General features: G+C 33.6%; 2 protein-coding genes and 1 non-coding gene across 3 annotated transcripts; 2 read left to right on the top strand and 1 right to left on the bottom strand.

The window, feature by feature from the left end:
• The first annotated feature begins 1,597 nt into the window (after nucleotides 1–1,597).
• Nucleotides 1,598–5,091, top strand: LOC102599693 (coatomer subunit zeta-1-like). The gene is made up of 6 exons (XM_006366098.2): nucleotides 1,598–1,756; nucleotides 2,671–2,830; nucleotides 3,132–3,279; nucleotides 3,367–3,444; nucleotides 4,238–4,322; nucleotides 4,753–5,091. Exons 1-6 carry the CDS (start codon nucleotides 1,736–1,738, stop codon nucleotides 4,810–4,812), a joined length of 552 nt encoding a protein of 183 aa, XP_006366160.1. The 5' UTR covers nucleotides 1,598–1,735; the 3' UTR covers nucleotides 4,813–5,091.
• Nucleotides 5,092–5,984: 893 nt separating this feature from the next.
• On the top strand, nucleotides 5,985–6,058 carry TRNAN-GUU (transfer RNA asparagine (anticodon GUU)). Its single transcript has one exon. It is a non-coding gene; the product is annotated as a tRNA-Asn (tRNA).
• Nucleotides 6,059–9,572: 3,514 nt separating this feature from the next.
• On the bottom strand, nucleotides 9,573–18,823 carry LOC102596203 (protein ROOT HAIR DEFECTIVE 3-like). The gene is made up of 22 exons (XM_006366092.1): nucleotides 18,664–18,823; nucleotides 18,445–18,511; nucleotides 18,266–18,368; nucleotides 17,623–17,693; nucleotides 17,457–17,520; nucleotides 17,325–17,390; nucleotides 17,160–17,207; nucleotides 17,025–17,087; nucleotides 16,882–16,938; nucleotides 16,555–16,713; nucleotides 16,402–16,470; nucleotides 16,207–16,298; nucleotides 15,511–15,589; nucleotides 14,631–14,796; nucleotides 14,272–14,396; nucleotides 13,463–13,725; nucleotides 13,278–13,374; nucleotides 13,025–13,186; nucleotides 12,527–12,631; nucleotides 10,801–10,895; nucleotides 10,246–10,342; nucleotides 9,573–9,821 (listed from the first exon to the last, which is right to left on the bottom strand). Exons 1-22 carry the CDS (start codon nucleotides 18,821–18,823, stop codon nucleotides 9,693–9,695), a joined length of 2,337 nt encoding a protein of 778 aa, XP_006366154.1. The 3' UTR covers nucleotides 9,573–9,692.
• Between the last annotated feature and the right edge of the window lie 2,780 nt (nucleotides 18,824–21,603).

Below are 21,603 nucleotides of genomic sequence, written 5' to 3'. Positions count from 1 at the left end.
CCAATGTTATTGAGTTATATATTTAATAATGATTAGCTTATACCCTTAAAAAAATTCTACTCCAAAAATATTTTTTTCTAAATAGAATTTTGAGACTGCATTTCTAAACAGGCTTGATAGGTAGTCATTTGTAAATATATTCTAATTGTTGCATGTTTTTAAAACTTTCCCATAATATTCGGAAGTTATTTAATTTTTGACACCATTAAAAAAAGTTAAACAAATATATATATATTCGTCATAATTTCTCTTTCTCTAATGCTAGGTGTTTTTTCAGAATTTGATTATCTTACTTAAAATTAAGGTAAGTTTCGCGGTGATTTACTAGGATTTTGCTTCACAATCTAGCGCAAAGATTATTTTTAGCAGAAGATCATATTTGTGGATGATAATATTTTTAGAATTTTCCATGTTTGATTAGTAAGAATATTTTGAAAATTTTCATTTTTTTTAAAGAAAACAATCATTAATAATGAGAAAATAACTTTTCTACTAGAATTAGAAAAACAAATTTCATAAGTAGTTTTCAAATTTATTATCTCCTTCCGACCTATCCAACATTCCAAATTAGCCCCATCTCTTGACCATTCAATCTCCGAGCTCCCACTCACCACCCAATACTACCCTCATAATACCTTGTCAGCTTACGTATAAACACTTTTGTGATGTTATTTCCTTTACTTAATTACCTACCAAATACTAAAAAAATAAGTAAGATACTTACCTTTCAAAAAAATATTGATTAAATTTTAGGAATAACAAACATAAAAATCATATTATCATTCTATAGCTATAATTTTGCTATTTGCACTCCATAACAAACATAGTTTGCTATGGAGCATCTGATTTGTATAAATCGTAGGCATCTGATTTGTATAAAATCGCAACGATTTGTATAAACCAGTCGTCTATGTCTATGAAAATTGTGTTTGTATATGTATATGTTCTTTGTGTTAGGCTAGAGTGGCGAGCGAGATTAGGAGAGAGAAGAGAGGGGAGCGAGAGAGGGCAGAGAGTGGAGAGAGGTGAATTATATATGTATATCGGTTAGATAATTGTATATATGTAACTACTATGTATATGTATCAATGATTGTGTATGTATATCTGCATAAAATTTGAATTTGTATACAATTGAATCGAGTTAAAATATTTGTATTTGTATATCAAATCTCTCTCTCGATTTATACAAACACAAATTGTACATTGTATTTGTATAATTTGTGTTTGTATAAAGCAAGAGAGAGAGAAAGGCAAACGGGAACTGGCAGGAGAAGATTTGTATTAGTATAATTATAAGTGTATAAGATAGAGATATGTATTTGTATATACAGTCTCTCTCGCTTTATACAAATACAAACACAATTTATACATTTGTGTTTGTATAAAGTGAGAGAGGCGAGAGAGAGAATTGAGAGTGACGAGCGAGATCCAGGGGAGAGAGGCGAGAATGACAATGTGTTTACTACGAATTGAAATTAAATGAAACTATAGTTATAACATTTATTTTGAATTAATATTTTGCTGTAATGCACATTTTCCCAAAAAAGATATTTTCCCTGGAAAACATTTCCCGTCATACCAAACTCATCCAGATTTGTGAAAATGAAGTGGGCTTGATCCATGTAGCTAAAAATAGCCCATTTATGCCTTACTAAAAATACTCTTACCAACCCAACAGTTAAGCTTCCAAATCAAGAACGAACAACAATTTCTGTAAATCACTTGTTCCATCAATGGCGTTTCCTCTCCATTATGTATGTCTTCTTCCTTCTTTTATGTTTTTTTAGTTTCATTTCCCCTAAAAAACAATTAAAAAAATTAATGGTGTTCAATTCTCACAAGATCTAATTTCTATTGATTAATCGATAACAATGCCCAATTCTTGAAAATTTTCTGTTCGTTCGTTTTATGTATCATTAATTAGGATTTTACTAATATGGGGTTGATTAATCTTCAAAAAAGAGTGGAAAAAATTGAATCTTGGAGAAGTTTAGCTGATCTAGCTCATCATTGCATATTTCAGATCTCAATGTAGATATAGTAGCTTATTTATATTGTAGTATTTATTATGACGTGTCATTTAGCTGATCAAATCTTTTTAGTTGATCAAATCTTGTGTTAGTTGATTTCACTATGAATTTGTGAAAACAAGTGTGAACTTGGTACAAATATATACTCCCTGTGTTTCGATTTGTTTGTCTTACTTTCATTTTTCGTCAATATTTCAAAAAGAATGCATCTTTCCTTTTCTGACAGCTCTTTAATTTTCAACTTTACACGTAACATGTTTAAGACCGAGATTAAATGATATTTTGGTAGTTCTTTGATTTCTTGAACTCCATGTTAAGTCAAAACCAGGCAACAAACACATTGAAACAGGCGGGAGTATGTTCAAGTAGAAAAGTAGGGGGTGCAGCTGCCCTGTGTTAACTTGGATCTGTCACTATAATCAAGTGATATGGTGCTCAAATTGTATTAACCTAAACTTTTTTTAATCATGGATGAGGTTTTAAGTTAACTGGATATTTTTTTCGCGGTGTTTTTTTAGTTACTTTGTAAATAAGGAATAAAACTGTGTGCTGAAAAGAATGTAAATTGTTGAAGTTGGAATGTGAGTAAAATGGGTGAATGATTACTCGTGGTAGAATGATCATATTATTGTGTGTAGGGTTCTTGCCCTGTTGTAAAGAATATACTTCTTTTGGATTCCGAAGGAAAACGTGTAGCGGTAAAATACTACTGTGATGACTGGCCAACATACAGCGCCAAGCTTGCATTTGAGAAGTCTATATTTACCAAGACTCAAAAGACAAATGCTCGAACTGAAGGTATTGCTCACCCTTTTAGTTTCTTTTTTATTTTTATGGCTGTGTGTTTTATATGCTTCTGGAAAGTCATTGCTTTTGTTCTATTATCAAGTGATATGGTGCTCAAATTGTATTAACCTAAACTTTTTTTAATCATGGATGAGGTTTTAAGTTAACTGGATATTTTTTTCGCGGTGTTTTTTTAGTTACTTTGTAAATAAGGAATAAAACTGTTCTTCATATTTATTTGTGTACAGTGGATCTCATTTTTATAGGATTCCCTACTTCTTATCCTTTTTCCTTACTTTTAATTGATCTGCAGCTGAGATTGCAATGTTTGACAGTAACATTGTCGTTTATAAGTTTGTTCAAGATCTTCACTTCTTTGTGACGGGAGGTGATGATGAAAATGAACTAATTCTAGCCACTGTTCTCCAGGGCTTCTATGATGCAGTTACCCTTTTACTCAGGTACCCATAAGCGAAATCTTTATTCATGTATTTTGATCTCTTCATATATTGTGTACATGCTGTCTAACCGTTTATGCATTGTTGCAGGAGTAATGTTGAACAGAGGGAGGCTCTTGAAAACTTGGATTTGATTCTTCTGTGCTTGGATGAGATTGTGGATGGAGGGTAAGCTACGCAGTTCTCTAATGGTGTAGTAACAACACGTTACAGTTTTTTTCTTTCAACAGTGTTTCGTTTTTCCAATTTTTGCTATTTTTCACGAGTACTGTCATCCTGCTGTAGAAACTCTTACATGTCATCCTTGAGCAATTCACTTGAGCAATATTCTTGTCATCTCGTGCTGCTTAAGCATTGCATCCTCTGGGAATAAGTCATTGCTTCAAAAGTTGTGTTGCTGTATCCAGGATTGGGTTGAACAACCAGTAAAATAGACTAGTGATAACTAGCTTCCATACTTTAGAATTTGTGTGGAAATGATTCCCTACTTCAGCAGTAATTTGTTCCGTGAGGTTACTTTTTAACTTTTGAGGCTACCTACCATACTCTTGTTCAACACCCCTTCTTCCATGGCTCTGTTGGGATGCTGATCACCGAGAAGGTCTTCTGTTGGATACTAGATGATGGTTAATGGTTCAAAATATGTATATTAGCCAGTGGAAGACAGTGTTCTCGCAATATCCTGTGCTTTGGAGAAACTAAAAATACATGTCAGAATTATAGTTAAAGCATTTAGGGTCGTCAATGATCCTCTGCCTGATGAGAAATTTTCCTGTAGTATTTTTGATAGAGGTGCAGTTCTCTTGTTAGATATGTATATGTGAATAATTAACATTTCGTTTTTCTAAAAAATGCATATTCTATGAATTCTGTAAAGCTACTACCTCTTTTTCACCGAGAAGCTCTTTGCTTGGGGTAAACTTTTACCTTGAACTTTTTGGTGTTTTTGAATAATTGGCAGGATGATTCTTGAAACAGATGGTAGTGTCATTGCCGGCAAAGTTGCCAGTCATAATATGGATGACGGGTCACCCATTTCCGAGCAGGTAAACAACACTTCCTTAATATTTTCTGAATCATATTTTAGACAGTATTCAACTTTTAGGAAAGATGAAGGTTTCTTGCTAGTTGGGCAATGGTTCAAAACATCTGATTCACTGTGCTTAGCTAGAATGTCTTGGGGGCCAACATTTTTGAAAGGGTTGTTTATAACTTTCCGAAATCATGCCAACTTTATGAGTCGTATTCATAACTCTAAGCACTAGAATAAAGAAAAGTGAGATAGTCATTTAGGTTATATTCATTCAATCAATCAACTATGCCTTAGTCTGGAACTTAGATTGTATTTTGTCATCAAATCTTTATAGGAAGAGTTATCAAACTTGATTAAACGAATTCCAATGCAATGTTTTCTTTATTTTGAATTGGTAACTTTGTAGCTAAACCTGCATTTTGGTGTGTTAAATATATTTTCAGACAATCAGTCAAGCTTTGGCAACGGCTCGTGAACATTTGACAAGATCACTTCTCAGATGAAGCATCTCAACGCTTGTGAAAAGAGATGAATCGAGCTTCATTCTTCAGATGTATCGTCCCCAAATCATTTTAGATGTTTTTTCCTTAGGATGGAAATGTTGTCCATCCTTGATCAAGTCTATTCGCGTTATTAATTCATAGAATGTCCTCTTTCTGTTAATTTTAATTCTTTGACTCCAAACATTGTTTAGCCATTACACAAGTTGGATTTTACAAGTATATTACACAGTGACTTTGTTATAGAGGTTTTGACAATTCAATACATTTTTGTGCTTGTTACTGAGGATTTCTTTTTTCGCGTCTTTGTTCTTGTGATAGATAGAACATGCTATCTAACGCAAGCAGATGAATCGTCTTGTGTAACACGAGCAGGTTACGATGAATCCAGAAGTTAGATGACAAGAAAGTTCCTAGTATTTGTTGATGTGATCTGAATTCTGTGAACTCATCATACTCTTCTTATAGCAGAAACAGGCTCATGAGCAACTGAATGATATTTGGTTCAGTAAATATGTACTCGGGCCTTGTGCACACCGCCCGTCACACCCTGAGGTATTGGTCCACCTGAACCATCGGACCAATGATCAGCCATCACTGATCATTTTGGTAGTCTTATCGGTGCTTTTTCATTTTTTCGATAATTTAAATCATATTGAAGAAAAAAGATGTATAAATAACTCTATATTTGTGGTTAAAAATTCACTTAATATGTATAAATAACTTATCAAGAATCCAGTAAACTGCATTTTTTAGTATTCAGAACCCATAAACTAAAAATTCCTAACTCCGTCTGTAGTGAGTAGCGTATATTATGTTTTCCATGTTAAGTTCTTTCTTTTCTAACAAACTTTAATAGCTTTCGAGAGTCAAACAAACTTTTTTTATGCAAATTTTTCATATGTATTTTAAATATCTTCAATTGTTATTTATCGTGACTTGTTCTATTTTAAATAAAATAAAATTTCATATCTAAATTCAAGTTTGACTTTCAAGATTTGAATTATACCATATAAATTGGTAAATAAACATTCTCATTTTAATTTATGACTTGACTATAATAAACTAGTATAGTTTGATGTAAACATCGCGTGCAAAAAAAGTTTGCATAGGGTCCAAGTAGGAACGACTTAAGATTCCAATAAATTTATAATTCAGATTTAGTAAGGCATGAAGCTGGAATAGCTCAGTTGGTTAGAGCGTGTGGCTGTTAACCACAAGGTCGGAGGTTCAAGCCCTCCTTCTAGCGCTTTCATTTCTTTTTTGCTTTCATTCTATCTAGCCTTGACTAATGTCTTGGCGTGTTCGGTATGAAAGAAAAATGATTTTCTAGAAATATTCACTTTTTAGATTTTGTATGTTTCGAACTTCGATAAAATTGTCTAAGCTTAGTAGTAGAGTGCGTGACTTTTAACAACATAGTCGTGGATTTGTGATTCAATTCTATTCGTGGCTGATCCATAATTTTCACTGTGTGGATTTTATTAAGATATAAAAAAATAAATATACAAAGAAGTAAGCAAAACAAAGTTTGATTAGTTAACATATACTATTACAATTCTATTTTACGAGTTTTTATTTCTTAAAACCTATTCATAATACTCTCATAAGAAATAGTATTAAATATTCTTTTCTCCACATAAGGCACCATACAACAACTCATGAAATAATCATCCATTCACAATTCACTCTTGATCAACTTCATTACCGAAAAAGCTCTTTCAACTATAGCAGTAAAAGTTGACATGAGCAACACAAATTTTATAAGGAGAAACACAAGAGGATAAATTAAATGCTTCTTTGTCTTATCTAGCTTTTAAGAAAGATCACCAATCCCAGATTGGAGAACCTTTTATCTATATCAAGGATATCAACAATATAAGTCTCTGACTGATTCCTTAGAGTAACCATTACATTTTCACCAAAATCATCAAAATATAATTAAGTCATTCTCAACATTTTCTTGATGTCAAAACTAGAAGATGAGTCAACTGGACTCAAACAAGCAACTCCAGTAAGCAAATCTTTTTTAACCTCATTAAAACGATTATTGAGTTCTTGAAACTGCCAATTGACAATCTTAAAAAATACTTTCACATGATAATGATGTGAGATAGTATAGTCAACAACTTTACGTCGAGATCTTTCAAAATTAACATAGAACTCATCAAAATTAGGTATCAAAATATTTTACTTAACACAAAATGCAGACACATTCTCGATAAGTGGATCACAACCTTCATCCTTTAAATCTTGCAATCGTTTATTCATCACTTTAATAAGTAGAATAACATTTGCAATATCTTGTTCTTTTATTTGTAATGATTCATTAAGCTCGTTTGTGACCGTCAAAATATCTCTCATTAAATGCAATATGAAAGCAATCTCAAATGCTTGACAGACTTTGAGATATTTTGTTGTCTTAGCTTTTTCTTCAACAGATTCAGAATCAACAACAAAATTATCAAGAAAATCAGTTATAGAGTCAAATTTACTAATGAAGTTCTTAAAATATTTATAATGTGAACCCCATCGAGTATTGACAGCTCTAGCAACACCAAGTTATTGATTCAATTCCTTACCACTTTCAATCTCACCCATATCAAGTGCCTCTTGAACTTTTTCTACTTGAGATTCTCGAAGTTCATTCAAGTATTTAAAAGAACCTCCCGCTACATTTAAGATATTAAAAATCAATACAAGTTCACTACATCAAATATGTATTTTTAGCGGCAATTAGCACTCTTTGAATATGTCCCTAAAGCCTTTAGCGACATTGGTTCTAATGGCACTTAACTAATGCCGATAAAGACTTTAGCACTCTTTATTAATGTCAATATTTATTGTCGCTAAAAGTTGTTTTTGTTGTAGTGGTTCTCCAACTTGAAGACATTTTTTGAATATTCCAACGAGAGTTAACAAAAGTAAATGAGCAAAACAATGAATTGAATGAGCCGGTCTTTTTTCTTGTTAAATCAAAAATTTAGGCAACTTAAACACCCTTGCATATTGCTAGCTCTATCGTAGAATTGTCCCCATACATAAGATAAACTCAAAGAATATTGCTCGAGATAGTTAACAATTGCTTCTTTCAAACATAAAGCACTAGTATCACAAACATGAATAATTCATATGAATTGTTCCACCTCAAACCTCTTTCTCAACATAACACAAAACATTCATCATCATTTGCTTCTTACGTGACACATCACCAGATTTGTTAACTAGTAACGAGAAATAATCACCATTTAGTTTCTTCATAATAACTTTAATTATTTCAAGCTTGCATGTAGTGACAATATATTTTTTAATTTTACGAGAAGTCAATTGGTCAGTTTTTGAACCTTTTCAACACAAGTTCATTAATTTTATCACACCCCTTCACATACCATGAAAGAATTTCAAGAAAGTTACATTTGTTTAGTGATAATTCATCTTCACGATATCCGCGAAATGTCAATCCTTGATTCAAGAGAAGTCTCACCACTTTAACTGAAGCCTATTAACGAATTGTGTGCTCAAGTTGATTTGATTGGATAGCTTAACAAATGCAGCTTGAATTGATTGCTCTTGTCGCATTAGATTATCATACTTCTTTTTTACATGATTGTGAGCACTGTTTAACTTACAACTATGCATATATAATCATTTCATTTCGTTCCAACTCCTGAACCCTATACTTGAAAATTGTTAGAATTCGGAGCAAAAACGACGTAGTTATACACCTTTGGGCTTATGTGGCACTCTATGACTTCACGTAGTTCGGTATTGGTTTTTAATATTGGGTCATTGGATAAATCGATAACCCATTAAGACTATAGTAATTTACTACTTTTACCTATACATAAATATTAATCTCAATATCTTACTAGTAATGTCTTTATCATTTAGCCTTCAATTCATACTTACTGTGACTTTGAATTCACAACTCCACATAATACAAACCATCAAAACTCAAAATCTAAAGTAAGAACCACATTCCTCTTAATTTCTCTTTGTGTTACACATGTATAGTTCTTTTCATGTTTGTTATAATTGTTTCTATTTTATGATCATTTGTAAGTTACATTATTGTCTTGTCACGAAAAATTTATTAGAGAAGTCATCTATTTATTTGATAAACATTTTCTTATTGGTTAAACCAAAAATCTAACCGTTAAGAACCAAAACTGATTAATCGAAAACCGATAAAAAATATCGTATTGGTTTGGTTATTGGTTTAGTGTATTTAAAAATTGAAAATCGATAAACCGAACCAATAATACATAAATTCAAACCAAATCGATCGATGCACACTCCTATGCTTAAGAGGTGTTTGGATGTCACGTAAGCCAAAAAGGTGTACAAAATTACAAAAAAAAATAGGCTCGAGAGGGTAATAGGATCTTAATTTAGTTAATGTGTCTCTGAAATTTTAGTGATAGTATATGGGGTACTTGTGTCTTATCCCTTTTTATTAGAAGGAACTCAAAAATGAAATTTAAGCTCTTCCATATAAATTACAAAATCACAAAAATTATCACATCTCATTAATACAGTATATATTTTTCATCAGTACCTTGGTTTTTTCAAAGACAAAATTGGTGGCAAACAAGAAAAACATTGGAGGACCCTCTTAGTTTATCCCACAACTAAGTTACTTGGGCATCACAAGACATCCTATAAACATAAGAACTTGCTGCCACAGAATATTAGAGACTGCTCTACAAACATGACTTGCTTCCCAATGTAGATCCAAAATTTAGATTTTGAAATGTATATGTATTTGTTTTTCGCGCATATATGTAGAGTTCGACCCCAAATCATTGGATTCTGTCAAACAAGCGAACCCATTGTTGATCCGTCACTCTTTACATCATTTTGTCATCCTCGTTATCATTCCCCTATGATGCAGGAGTAAGATTATGTTGAGGTGCAGCGTTCGTCTTCCTTTGTCCTGCCTCTGCCAGTCGTCTAAGAAGATTGGTGACTGTAGGAATGAACTTTGTTGCTAAAGAGAGAAATCCAGGAAGCTGTCAACACATGTATACAAGATCAGGTAACAAAACGATTTTAACTTTAAAAGCTTTCCACATTGTGATGTAAGAAATGGAAGTGCACCAATCACGGTTTTGTATCAAGTCCATTTCGTCCAAATCTAAACAATTAACTCTAAAAAATATTGCAGAACAGGAAGGAAGTTACAAACGCGTTTCGCTATGTAAGATTACAACTAATTTGTATTGGCAATTGTAGTTTTGCATGAAAACAGAAGCCTAGAAAGTCAGCTGCAACAGTAAATGATATGAAGCATCATACTTTATGACAATGGAGGAAGTTTACAATGATAATACTCTATGTGATCAGCAAAGATAGAGAGCTCGTACCAGCTACTTGGTCAAACTGCTTCTAATACAACAAAACTGAACTTTTTAACGAATCAGATTCAATACTTACAGCACCATTGCGAAATTCACCAGAGATGTCCAGTTGCACCCAGAGGGCTTTCACTAGTAGAAAGGCAACAAATATGACTCCCAAATACAAAGGATTCCTGGAAAGAGTAAAAACCAACATGAGCTATGGGATCACGGTGGGTACACCCCATCATCGAGAGGATATAAAAGTCTCTACTCGTCAAACTAAGTGGTATCATGACTAAGAGTGTCAATATTAGTCCAAATTTCTTAACCCACCCAAAATTCACAGGTTAAGATAAATCCGTCTTTGAATTTGATATGGGCTAAAAGAGTAGATCCTAACAAGTTAATCTCAACCTCCATTTCAAGGCCTAAACTAAAAGTACTGAATAAATTACTCAATTCACTAGATAGAGAAGGAAGAGAAAATAGAGAAACTTCTACCTTATTCTAACATTAGATTTAGAGGTGGTCTTAAGTTGGGCAGGTTGGGTTATGATCTGCTATCGAATAAATATGTGACCAAATTAATGTGTACCCGAGCAAATTCAACTGTACTTCTTACTCATGATCCACAAGTAGGAAATGGTACCTCAACAGTGTCATGAATTCATTGAACCCTAGTATAAGCAACGCGACAACTGCCCATGGAGGTGGTAACCAATTGTTGTTCCTCTTGCTGGCCTCCTGAAAGTTTAAAAATAGACAATCAGAAGTTAAGCACAAAGGAGTCTAATACTATTACAACCCTGAAGAGAAAATTATATCTTGATGAAAATATCAAATAGAGACGTCATAACACATGCTAAGAAGAACTGCTATGTTAACATACAATTGACAGGCACAGAGAATAGTTCGAATCGAACTAAAGGCAACAGGGTAATATGAGTCAAAGCTGAAACTTTTCTTAAGCCAGTGATAAAACATTCAAAATTGTTTGATTCAAATGTACTGAAAAGTGTTGTCAAATGCGAAAATGATAAAAAAAAAAAGTGACTTTAAATGCAAAGTGCAATTACCATGATCGCTTTAGTTAAAAGGTGCAAAATGAATAATATATAAAATATTAAATGTATGTGTGTATATATGCACATTCATACGTTTAAGTTTTAACTGATGCAAGAAAAATAAGTAGAATCAAACAACAATTATGTGAGTAGAGCAACTGCAAGATTTTCAATTAAGTGAAATACTAAAATACTCCATATGATATAAAAACATCAAATTTGGAAAACCATCCTTTATTTCTGATGCAAATTTAAAATTTCTAATATAGATTAAGTACCTAGTTTTTTTTATATTTTCTAAATTATTGTTCTTAATCACTGGTATAGTTATCCAAAACATTCTCCTCCTTGTAAATTGGTCGGATGACTCATAGGTACATATACCAAAACCTTTTTATTTGATTAATTTCCTTAAAATATATCATTTTGATGGACTTTGTACGTACTTCAGTGTTACAATTGTCAAGACAGAACACCAATTAACCTAAATTAAGAAAGAAACATTAGTTGGTTTGTCATTGTTAAGGTGCATGCCTTGGTGCCTCCCGCGGCAGGCACCTATCTTTGCGAAGTGCTATGACTGTGCTATGCCTCATTTCAGGGCTTAGGCATGCCTCAGATCACTTTCCCCTGAACTGAAAATCAACTAAATGTAGTGTTAAGCTATGTAACTTGGGCATAACTCAACCCCAAAAGCTAACTCATGAGGGGAATAATTGTCAAGTCTATTAAAGAGACCACTCAGTCCTTTAAGAGAATGTGGGACTCTTCACACACACAAAACCTCATGCCCAGGGCTGGACATCTAGAGCATGGACAATTTATTATGGGACCCAACATAGGAAATAAGAATTGGGACGGGTCGTACTCTGATACCATTTTAAGATATGACATTTGGGCGTAACTCAACCAAAAGGTAGCTTATGAGGGAGGATTGCCCAAGTCATATTAAAGAAACCACACATCCCTTAAAGGGCCAATGTGGGATCTTCAGGTAGGTTTACTCCAACTTATCACCACTCAAAACTAGCACTTTTACTCCTAGCACAACAGGTAATCAACCACCAAGTACAAAAAGGTACCCACCCCCTCAAATTCTTTGCTACATAATAATCAAATCTCTGAAGTTTAATGTACAAAATTGCATCAAATTTATTCCTAATAACATTCTGTAGCATGTTTCCAGCCACCATCGTATACATTCTAGTTATTTGGAGTTTTAGAATCTGCCATAATGACAAAGAAATTAAGTATAGAAAAAGTGAAGTCCTAAAAAGCACATAAATGTTTGCAGGATGTAGGATAACGTGCCTGAGCAGCAATCGCTTGTGTAACAATATATTCAGTCTCAGTGTTAAATTGCTTCCACAATGATTTGCATTGGATAGGTGTGATCAAAGTTTTTGATGCAGAGACCTGCAATCAAAAGTTAACCAGAAGATGATATATGATAGGTCAAATATGGAGAAAAGAAAGATTACTCAATAGAAGTGTAATTTCAAGAGATAAACATTTGCATGCATCTCTCTGATCTTGCAGGTCTAAGTACCAAAATGAGAAAGGTAAACAAATGCAAATGTCGGACCAAGCTGCAAGGTTTGCATAGAAGGGTATATAAAGTACTGCACTGTTATGTCCCAAAAAAAATAGTATTGCACTGATAAAAATTGACAATTTAGTTGATGTTTCAAAGAAAATATTCAAATTGTATGAACTCTATGAAGTCACTTTGACCATAACTTGAATAATCTTGCTCTCTTCTTGTAAATAACTTCTAAGGAAAACCAAATTATCGACTAAGCAAGTTACCTCATTCCAAGTGCTAGAGGCCAGAGGATCAAGCGATTCAGTGCCTTTTTTGGTTGAAGCACCTGACTTTCCATCCCCAAGTGCAACAGTCAGTGTATTCTCTATGCTATCATGTTCATCTTCCAGACGAATTGCAGCCATAACTGACATGAGCTTCAAAGACTGAGGATAGAATTAAAAGAACAGAGATTTATGTGATATTCAAACCTTAAACGACACCAGAGAAAAGAAAGATAAATTCAGTCAGTCATACAGCTGATCTGGCAGTTTTGGTAATAGCTCGAATATTTTCCTTTCCAGTCCAAATCCGTGGCATTGAATCAGAATCATAGCTAAATAACATTGAAAACCTGTCATAATTTTCAAGTCAGTAGCATATATTTTGTATAAAAGTATTCAATGTCAGAACTCCAGAACAAGACGATCAAATATCAGTACCTATCCTTCATACGAATCAAAACCCTTCCAGCTTCCTCCTTTGTCTTTGCTTCAACTACTCCACGTGCATAATCCTTCAATCTCAAAACCATACTATCCTTTGCTTGTTCATCCATTTCAAAACCAGAAAGTGCAGCCGAAAAACCAGTGAGTGCTGTGTCAGTCTCACGTTGAAGCAGTTTTCTCATTGCTGGCCATGTATCGTCACCAGCTCCATCTAAAAGACCCTCAACAGGTCCAGCTAATGCGTCATTTAGTTTTGTCTAGACAAAAACTCTCATTCAGTGCCAGCATAACTACATCTAAAGATACAGTTGATCTTAAAAGGCTTCCCTCAGTTATTGTTGTACTCCCTCCATTCACTTTTACTTGTCCACTATTCCAAAAATAGATTTTCACTTTTACTTGTCACTTTTAACCTATCAAGAAATGACAATTATTTTTTTCCAATTTTATTCTCAACATTAATTACTTATTTCCCAAGATCGAAGACTATTCATCAATTAATATGGGTAATGTGGTAAAATATTAATCATTGTTTCTTAAGGGACGTGTAAAGTCCAAAGTGGAGTGAACGGAGGGAGTATCATCTAAAATCTAGTTGCAACAAAGTAGTATTGTTGTAATAGCCATTCAGATATTAGATGGAAATGCATTGTCATATTAAACTTCTTTTTCCAGGCAAATGTCAAATTAGTTGGATCTAAAAATCCCAGAATCAAACAATAGCAACGGATTCAAGCCCGAGATTTAGTAAATTTTGAGATGTAGCACAAGGACTAAAATATAAAGGTTATTAAACTTCATACCTCATATAGAGTAGTAACTTCAGCCAGCTTGGCAGTACGAGCTTCAGCGATATGAGCATCTATATCACGCTTGAGCTTATCCCTAACTCTGGACGAGTCCCATTTCGCTTGGTCAATAACAGCATCTGCAAAATATTGTATCAGTAGACTTGTTTCAAAGAGTAATCTGCTGGGGCTAACTCAACATATTACTCTAGGCAAATATATCAGCCACTTATGTTTGTCTTTGTTCACTTTGATAACTACAAGCTCAGCTAGGTGTTCGCCAATGAGTGATCAATACTGACAGATAAGATGATCGTGTCTTTGGAAAAGATTAAATTGAGTGGGGTTACAGCAATGACAGATTATTCCTGTACCTGCACATTCTTCATCAAACTGGGACATAAAAGTCCCAGTGCACTCACGAGCGGCCATTGCGAACCCTATACCTCCCTTCAATTCCTTATCAAATGCTTCTTTGAATCTTTGCAAAGTATCAGATCGTATGCGTCCCAGCATAGATTGGTAGGCTGGTTGGATGAGCTACAAACAAAAAAGGGATGAATTATGAGGTTGGTTAAAGAAAATGTTTTTTCTTGATTAGAGAAGATGCCCATCTGAGAAGGAGCATGATGCATGCAGCATTCCCTGCATCAAGTTGCATATTTCTGCAATCATCAGCATAGTTGCATGAGAATCTTTATTGTATAGGTATAATGAAGATTAGTTGATACATCACTCCAAGGAACAAACTGGAGCTACTTTGTTAGCAAAAGGATTGCTTCCACCATACCAAGTGACGATTTGAATTATTTTAATAAGCAAAAGGATATTTTCATTTAGAACTTTCATATCCACACATGGTGACATTTGAATGTAGGAATGATGGAAAATTGTTAGGAATGCAGATGAAACTCATGGAAGAGTTTCTGAACTTCGATGTGAAATTTTCTGTCAAACTAAAATTCATTGTTTAAATAAGTTTTCCACTTCCACTTATGGAACACACAAGTCAAACTGACTATCTTAAACTTGCCTAGTCAAACTCCATCATATAGACTGAAATGAAGGGAGTATAATTTTTTCTAGTGGGGATGGAAAATGCAATGCCATCAGCAGTTCATGAAGTAACTGTTACATTAGAATTGGAAGTCGTTAGGCATAGGAAGTCCTAGTAGCTGTCATCAAACAAAAGAAATTCACCAAGTTTTGAACAGTGAAACAAGTTTAGGGGAGAGAGTTGTCTAGCGCCACTACCTGAAGCAATTTCTCTTCCAACTGCTTTCTCTTTGAAGATCTCACTCCTTCGTCAAAGAATGTTGCCTCTGCGTCATATCTGAAAAGGAAAAAAAATCTTATACTCTGCTACGTGCTTATTATTGTCAATATGCATACAAGTTCGTAGCATGTATATCAAGGAAGATGAGTATAGAATTATGCACAAACGAAACATGTTTCGGCACAATTCCAGAATGATGCACAGGTTCAACTTTGCTTATAGCTTTAAATTGTCAGTCTTCCCTTTGTCCTAAACTCTCTTTCACATTACAACTTCCTTCATGTGTTTTTAAAAGTATTACCAGGTATGCATCCAGGCTCTTTACATTGAACTACACCAGGCAAACCCAAAACTAAGACGTATCAATAGCACAATACCATAGCCTTAGTAACAGTGCAGTGATCAAACATAATTTTGTGGTCCCCTCTCACTGCAAGAGTGCTCAAATGCATCCTTCTCGAGAGAAAGAAAGAGAACATTAAGAAACATCACCATATAGATATGCTTCCTCAGACATAAAGATACTCCTTCCGATCGTCATTTGGTATCTGAAACGTAGTACAGCTACTTTGGTGTGTATGAGAAAGAATGAGGAAGGCAAGAAACTCATTTCGACATATGAAAACATACATGCATAGAGCTATAAAGCACGCAAAATGAGATAGCATTCTTACTCAGATAAACAAGTGTTCAAAATTGAGCTAAGCTTCTTCCCAAAGCCCCCCACAGGATGAGATTGCACGGCCTCTTTTAATTGACACCACTCCTAAAACAAAAGATAAATCATTACATGTGAATACCGATGTTCAAATTGGTTGATGAAAAAGAACAATCTGCAATTAACTAAATATTTAATGCAATTCAAATACCTCATTTTTCATGAAGGAGTCATATTTTTCATTGGAGATTTCATCACAGCGCACTGTAGCTACCATAACCTGTATTTAGTTTAAATCAAGCACATCAACAAGGATATAAATGATCAGCTGAAACTTCAATTGAGCAGATTCAGGGTACATAACCTTATGGGCAGGGAGGTCAAGGTCCCTATTCTCTTTTATAACCTCCCACATATGCTGCGCACTAAATGAAAAGCCTGAAGCAGGAACAACTCCCCGTCTATCTCCAGCAAGACCTCCAGGTGCAATAGAATGAAAGAATCGCTGTCTTAGACTAGCCACCTTTACAAAGATAACAAGGATAAACATAATCTAGTAACCCAAAAGCTCAAACAAAAAAATTGGTAATCTAAGTATGTCAGCAAACACTATATGCCCAACCAAACAGATTCAAAATAGAGTAATGAAGACGGGGAATCAACTAATTTCCAGTAATTGATTTGTGTCTACCTGCTCTGTAAATTGCTCTTCCTTCTCTTCATAACTAGAAAGAGCAACAACCTCAACCTGGACATTCAATTAATTTCATTACATACATATGCATAAGAGATGCAACAAGAAATATATGAGAGATCTTAACTGAAGAGACTCACGTTAAAAAATTCACTTAAAGGTGTTTCCTCGTGAGCTTGCGGTTTTGGGACGGAATCCCATATCTACATCAAATAGAAACAAATAAACAATTGAGTCCACAATAATATGTATACTATGAAACATGGATATGATACCTTCTGAATATCTTCCCTTAAAACGGGCTCCAAATTTTCAAGGGGAGTCTACAAATACAATGGGAAAATCAACTAGTTATACAATCTTTTCAACAATCACCAGATACAATCAATGTAGGAATATCTTCAACTGAAAAATCGTACATGAGAGTAGAAGGAACCTACCCTTGTTTTATCACGTATAACAAACAGCAGAGTCGTTTTTCGAGGACTAAATAACCGCATCATAACCTGTTAAGGTTAATTGGTAAAACAGTGAATCAAAATATTCAGACAAGGTACCACCTTGTACTATACCTGAAAAACAGTCTTCAAAAGAGGCTTATTTGCAGCTTGTTCACGGCCAATATCATGACACCACCTGAATTTGAAACTTATAAACAACTTGTCCATTTGGATATTCTTTTTTCAGGTTTTAATTTTTCTCAAGGGCATGTAATTCACACACTAAAAGAAAACTTACATATTGATTAGCACAATATCAGAAACAGCTAGCGCAAATAGGGCACTTTGCTTCTCAAATGTAGTGTCATCCTATACAAAACATAAAGTCTGAATGAGATATATAGAGAGCGTTTGATGAGCATTGATAGCATGAAACTTGGTGGCTGCAAATCAATCATAGAAATTTGAAAATTACCAATACAATATGGAGTAGCTAACAGTGGATACATAGACAGGTTTAACACAGAAATGAGTATGTCGACAAAGAGATGAGGAAAGTCGAATTTAAAAGATCTCATAAACCAGCAAATCCATGGAAATTGTTCCAACAAAAACATCTTGTTGAAGATTGTTCTCAATTATCTCAGTGAAGCATTGTTGAACGCAGCAAAAAGGAAGATGTGAAGATTGTGGATACCAAATTGGAATAAACCACTTCATACTGGAAAGGTAGTAGGACAAGGCAGAAAAAGGACAAACAGTGTCCATATTAGGATGCAATAACTATACATATGCAGCCACACAATAGGGTACAACACTTCGGGTGAAATACAAATGGTGTTTTATATATAAACAGTCATAGTAGCTACATTGAAAGCCAAGCATGGGAAAAAAAGAATGCGGGAAACCAAATCATCATCGAGAAAGTCAGTTCGACGAACCTCTCCACGCTCTCTCCCATCAGTGCCCTCTAAATCCATAACAAGGGTGCACGGCTCAATCCCAACACATCGACCCATCCAGATACCCTTTGTGGTTTGTGACCTGAAAGAATATTAATAATTCTCACTTTTATAGGATACACAGAATTACTATGATAAGCTAAATGACTAGACCATACCTTCCTTTATAAGCATCCATTTCTCTAAAGTTAGTACCAAATAGATGATTTAACAGTGTACTTTTCCCTGGAATGATCTCATTCGAAGTTAACGAGAGGAATGAAAATTGAGTCAGTTAAGAATACGGACAGACAGTCCAACAAGATAAATTTACATTAGTAGATTACAAACTGAAAAATGGAAGATAGCAATTATGTTCATCTAGAAAGAATTAATACCGCTACTTTGTGGGCCCATGATGGATACTATAGCATATGAAAGACCACATTCTGCCAATTTAACTTCCTTTATGAAACTTTCAACTCCAGTAACATTGAAGACTCCATCCCCATCAATGAGGTGGGTGGAACAACATTCATCATTTTTATCTGAAAGCATATGTTATAAAGTCAACAAGAAGCCTTAGATTGAACCAGCATCCATTGTTTGGAAACAAATAAAATCCACAAGGCATCACAAATTCATAATTCTATATAGTAAGATAGAAAAGATAAAGAGTTCACATTACAGAGTCAAGCTCTAAGTAAATGGGTTACAAAAATTGTGCTATTCTCTATTAGTTCAAAATTTTATAAACTAAAACATATACATATATACTAATTATTAAAACCAATCCTTTTGGTATTGAAGGCCTTGCATAACAACATTTGTATTACTACTATTTAGTGCATAACAATCCGTATATTATCACCCCAAGGTAACTAATTCGCAAAGCATACCTTCCCTACTCTGGCTGTCTGGCACATAAATATCAAAAAGAAAACAATAACATACCCAGTGTAATTCCACAAGTAGAGTATGGGGAGGGTGGTGTATACACAGCCTTACTCCTACCTAAAAAAGTTGTTTCCAATACACCCTCGACTCGAGTAAAGCATAATAAAATCATTAATGAAAAGGAAAAAAAGAAAATCATTTCCCAGAATTACACTTATTACATTGCCAGGGAAAATTAACATGCAGAAGATGCAATGCATTTTTACATTTGGCACAATATATTCAATAGCGGAAGGAAACCCACCAATTAAATGATCCAAAAGAAGAAATAAAAATCCAATCTTTACACATGAAATACATTGAAGAAACAGTGGATTGGAAATGGAACAGAGCATGAATTGAAGGCATACCCATATCAGATCAATGCTTGTCGATTGCAAAATTATTATTATTTACAATAAATGCAATTTCTAGGACAAAAAATTGAGCTCCATAACCAAATGATTCAATCTTTAACCCTACACAATTTCCGTCTCAGAAGAATACTGCGAAACTTTTGAAAAGGTCGTGCATGGATCCCGCTCCCACGTCGTCGTATCGAATGTAATACCCCTCATGCCATATGTAATTTTTTCATATAATTATTGTATTTTTATATATATAGTTTGTCATAATTTATTTCAAAAAAACTAAAGATTTTATCAATTGAGTGAACATTTGAGAAAATTATTTATTCATGTGTAGAATTTTGATAGAGGTGTCTATTTTTGTTTATTGGTCAAAATATATTTAATTTTAAAAGTAAATTAAAGGAGGAAAACAACTTTTATCTATTATAAATTACTAATATTTAGGGATCGTTTGGTAGCTGGATAGAGTTATATATGCAAGTATTAGTAACGTGAGTATTAGTTATGCGGGATTTAGTTATGTAGAGATTAACAATATATTAGTGAGCTAATTTTTATTTCTTTAACTTCAAAAGTAATTAGTAAGCTAATATTTATTATAATCATTAAAATAACCAATTATATAAACAACACATTAAAATTAGAGAAATACAAATAGATAAAAATAACAAAGTAAATAACAAATGACAAAAAATAATTAAGTAATTTGTATTCAATATGATTAAGCAATTAAGTAATATGTAATTTAAAATAAATAAATAATAGATAACTAAAAGAATTAAAATTTGTATTTTTAACTAAAAAGAAAAAAAACTAACAAGAATTTAAGCAAAGAAATTGGAAGTAATTAAGCAATTAACAAGACAAAAAACTTAAAAGAATAAAATTGGTAGTGCTTTTCTAACATGTATTAATTATTTAATTTGTTGTAAACTAAATGTATTAATTATATATATATATATGGTGAATGTGTAATTTACCATTTTAATATATGTATAACTAATACCCACATAACTTATTTCACCTTCTATCCCGCATAAATTATACATAGACTCTTTCATAAGTTATACAAGTATTAATTATGTAGGATTACAAAAAATGCAACCAAATACCGTATTAAAATAATACATAAATAACTTTTATACAACATTTGAAAATCTGTCAACCAAACACTGGATAAAATTAATACATGAATAACTCTTATCCTGTTTGCAAACCAAACATGGTATAAAATTAATACATGAATAATCAAGTTATTTATATATTAACTTTGACCTATCCAACTACCAAACGACCCCTTACTTAATTAGGACTAAGCTTGAAGCGTCTAAATAGGAATGTTTATTGGAGAAAGTTATTCCACATTCCTTGACCCATAAGATCGGCCCAATCCAACCGTCATTAGAATAGGATTGGGATAGAATTTTTCAAGCCCATTTAAAACTAAGGCTTATAAGTCCATTCCATATAAGCCCTTGTCCATTAAGGTTTGATCGAGGTCGGGCTGGAGTCGGTCCATGGGTCAAATCTATTTATTTAAGGGTAACTTACAGAAATCGCACTATATATGAGTTAATTACTTAGATGTACGTTATGTTGTCATATTGTGAATCTTACTAGATTTTGATGTGTCAAGATACATGGACTCAAAATTAGATGTAATTTGTTCTAGATACACTCTATCAAAGTGGATTCGTATGTATCTAGGATACATAGACAAATCTTGCGCCCTCGCCTCCTTCCTATCTCGCTCCCCACTCTCTTATCACGCTTGCGTATATGGGATGCATCACACTAGATACATATATCTCGCATATCTAGTATCCTAGATACATATTCATCAATTAGATTTTTGCTAGTGTTATTGAAACAACTCCATTGTTTGTCATATTTGATTTGAAAATCCTCTCATTTTCTTGATGTTATAGAATTTTAAATTTGAAAAGAAAAAAAATGGCTAGACCGCAACCCTTCTAGGGTTAGTTGAGTTGAGTACTTTCAGGCCTTTCCAAATGAAGGATCGACCCGCCC

This window comes from Solanum tuberosum, unplaced genomic scaffold, assembly GCF_000226075.1.
Source record: "Solanum tuberosum cultivar DM 1-3 516 R44 unplaced genomic scaffold, SolTub_3.0 scf00604, whole genome shotgun sequence".
In the NCBI taxonomy this organism is placed as follows: domain Eukaryota; kingdom Viridiplantae; phylum Streptophyta; class Magnoliopsida; order Solanales; family Solanaceae; genus Solanum; species Solanum tuberosum.
The sequence above is the reverse complement of the archived record's forward strand: the minus strand, read 5'-3'. Positions and strand labels throughout refer to the sequence as shown.

What these genes read in the sequence shown, in the direction of transcription:
- LOC102599693 (XM_006366098.2), top strand. Translation starts at nt 1,736, where the DNA reads ATGGCGTTTCCTCTCCATTAT. An exon ending in GATGAGATTGTGGATGGAGG is followed by an intron (nt 3,445 to 4,237) that starts GTAAGCTACGCA and finishes AATAATTGGCAG; the next exon opens with GATGATTCTTGAAACAGATG. An exon ending in GGTCACCCATTTCCGAGCAG is followed by an intron (nt 4,323 to 4,752) that starts GTAAACAACACT and finishes ATATATTTTCAG; the next exon opens with ACAATCAGTCAAGCTTTGGC.
- LOC102596203 (XM_006366092.1), bottom strand. Translation starts at nt 18,823, where the DNA reads ATGCTTTCAGATAAAAATGATGAATGTTGTTCCACCCACCTCATTGAT. An exon ending in TAAGGGAAGATATTCAGAAG is followed by an intron (nt 17,088 to 17,159) that starts GTATCATATCCA and finishes TATTTGATGTAG; the next exon opens with ATATGGGATTCCGTCCCAAA. An exon ending in TGGAAGAGAAATTGCTTCAG is followed by an intron (nt 14,797 to 15,510) that starts GTAGTGGCGCTA and finishes TTTTGTTTGTAG; the next exon opens with CTCATCCAACCAGCCTACCA.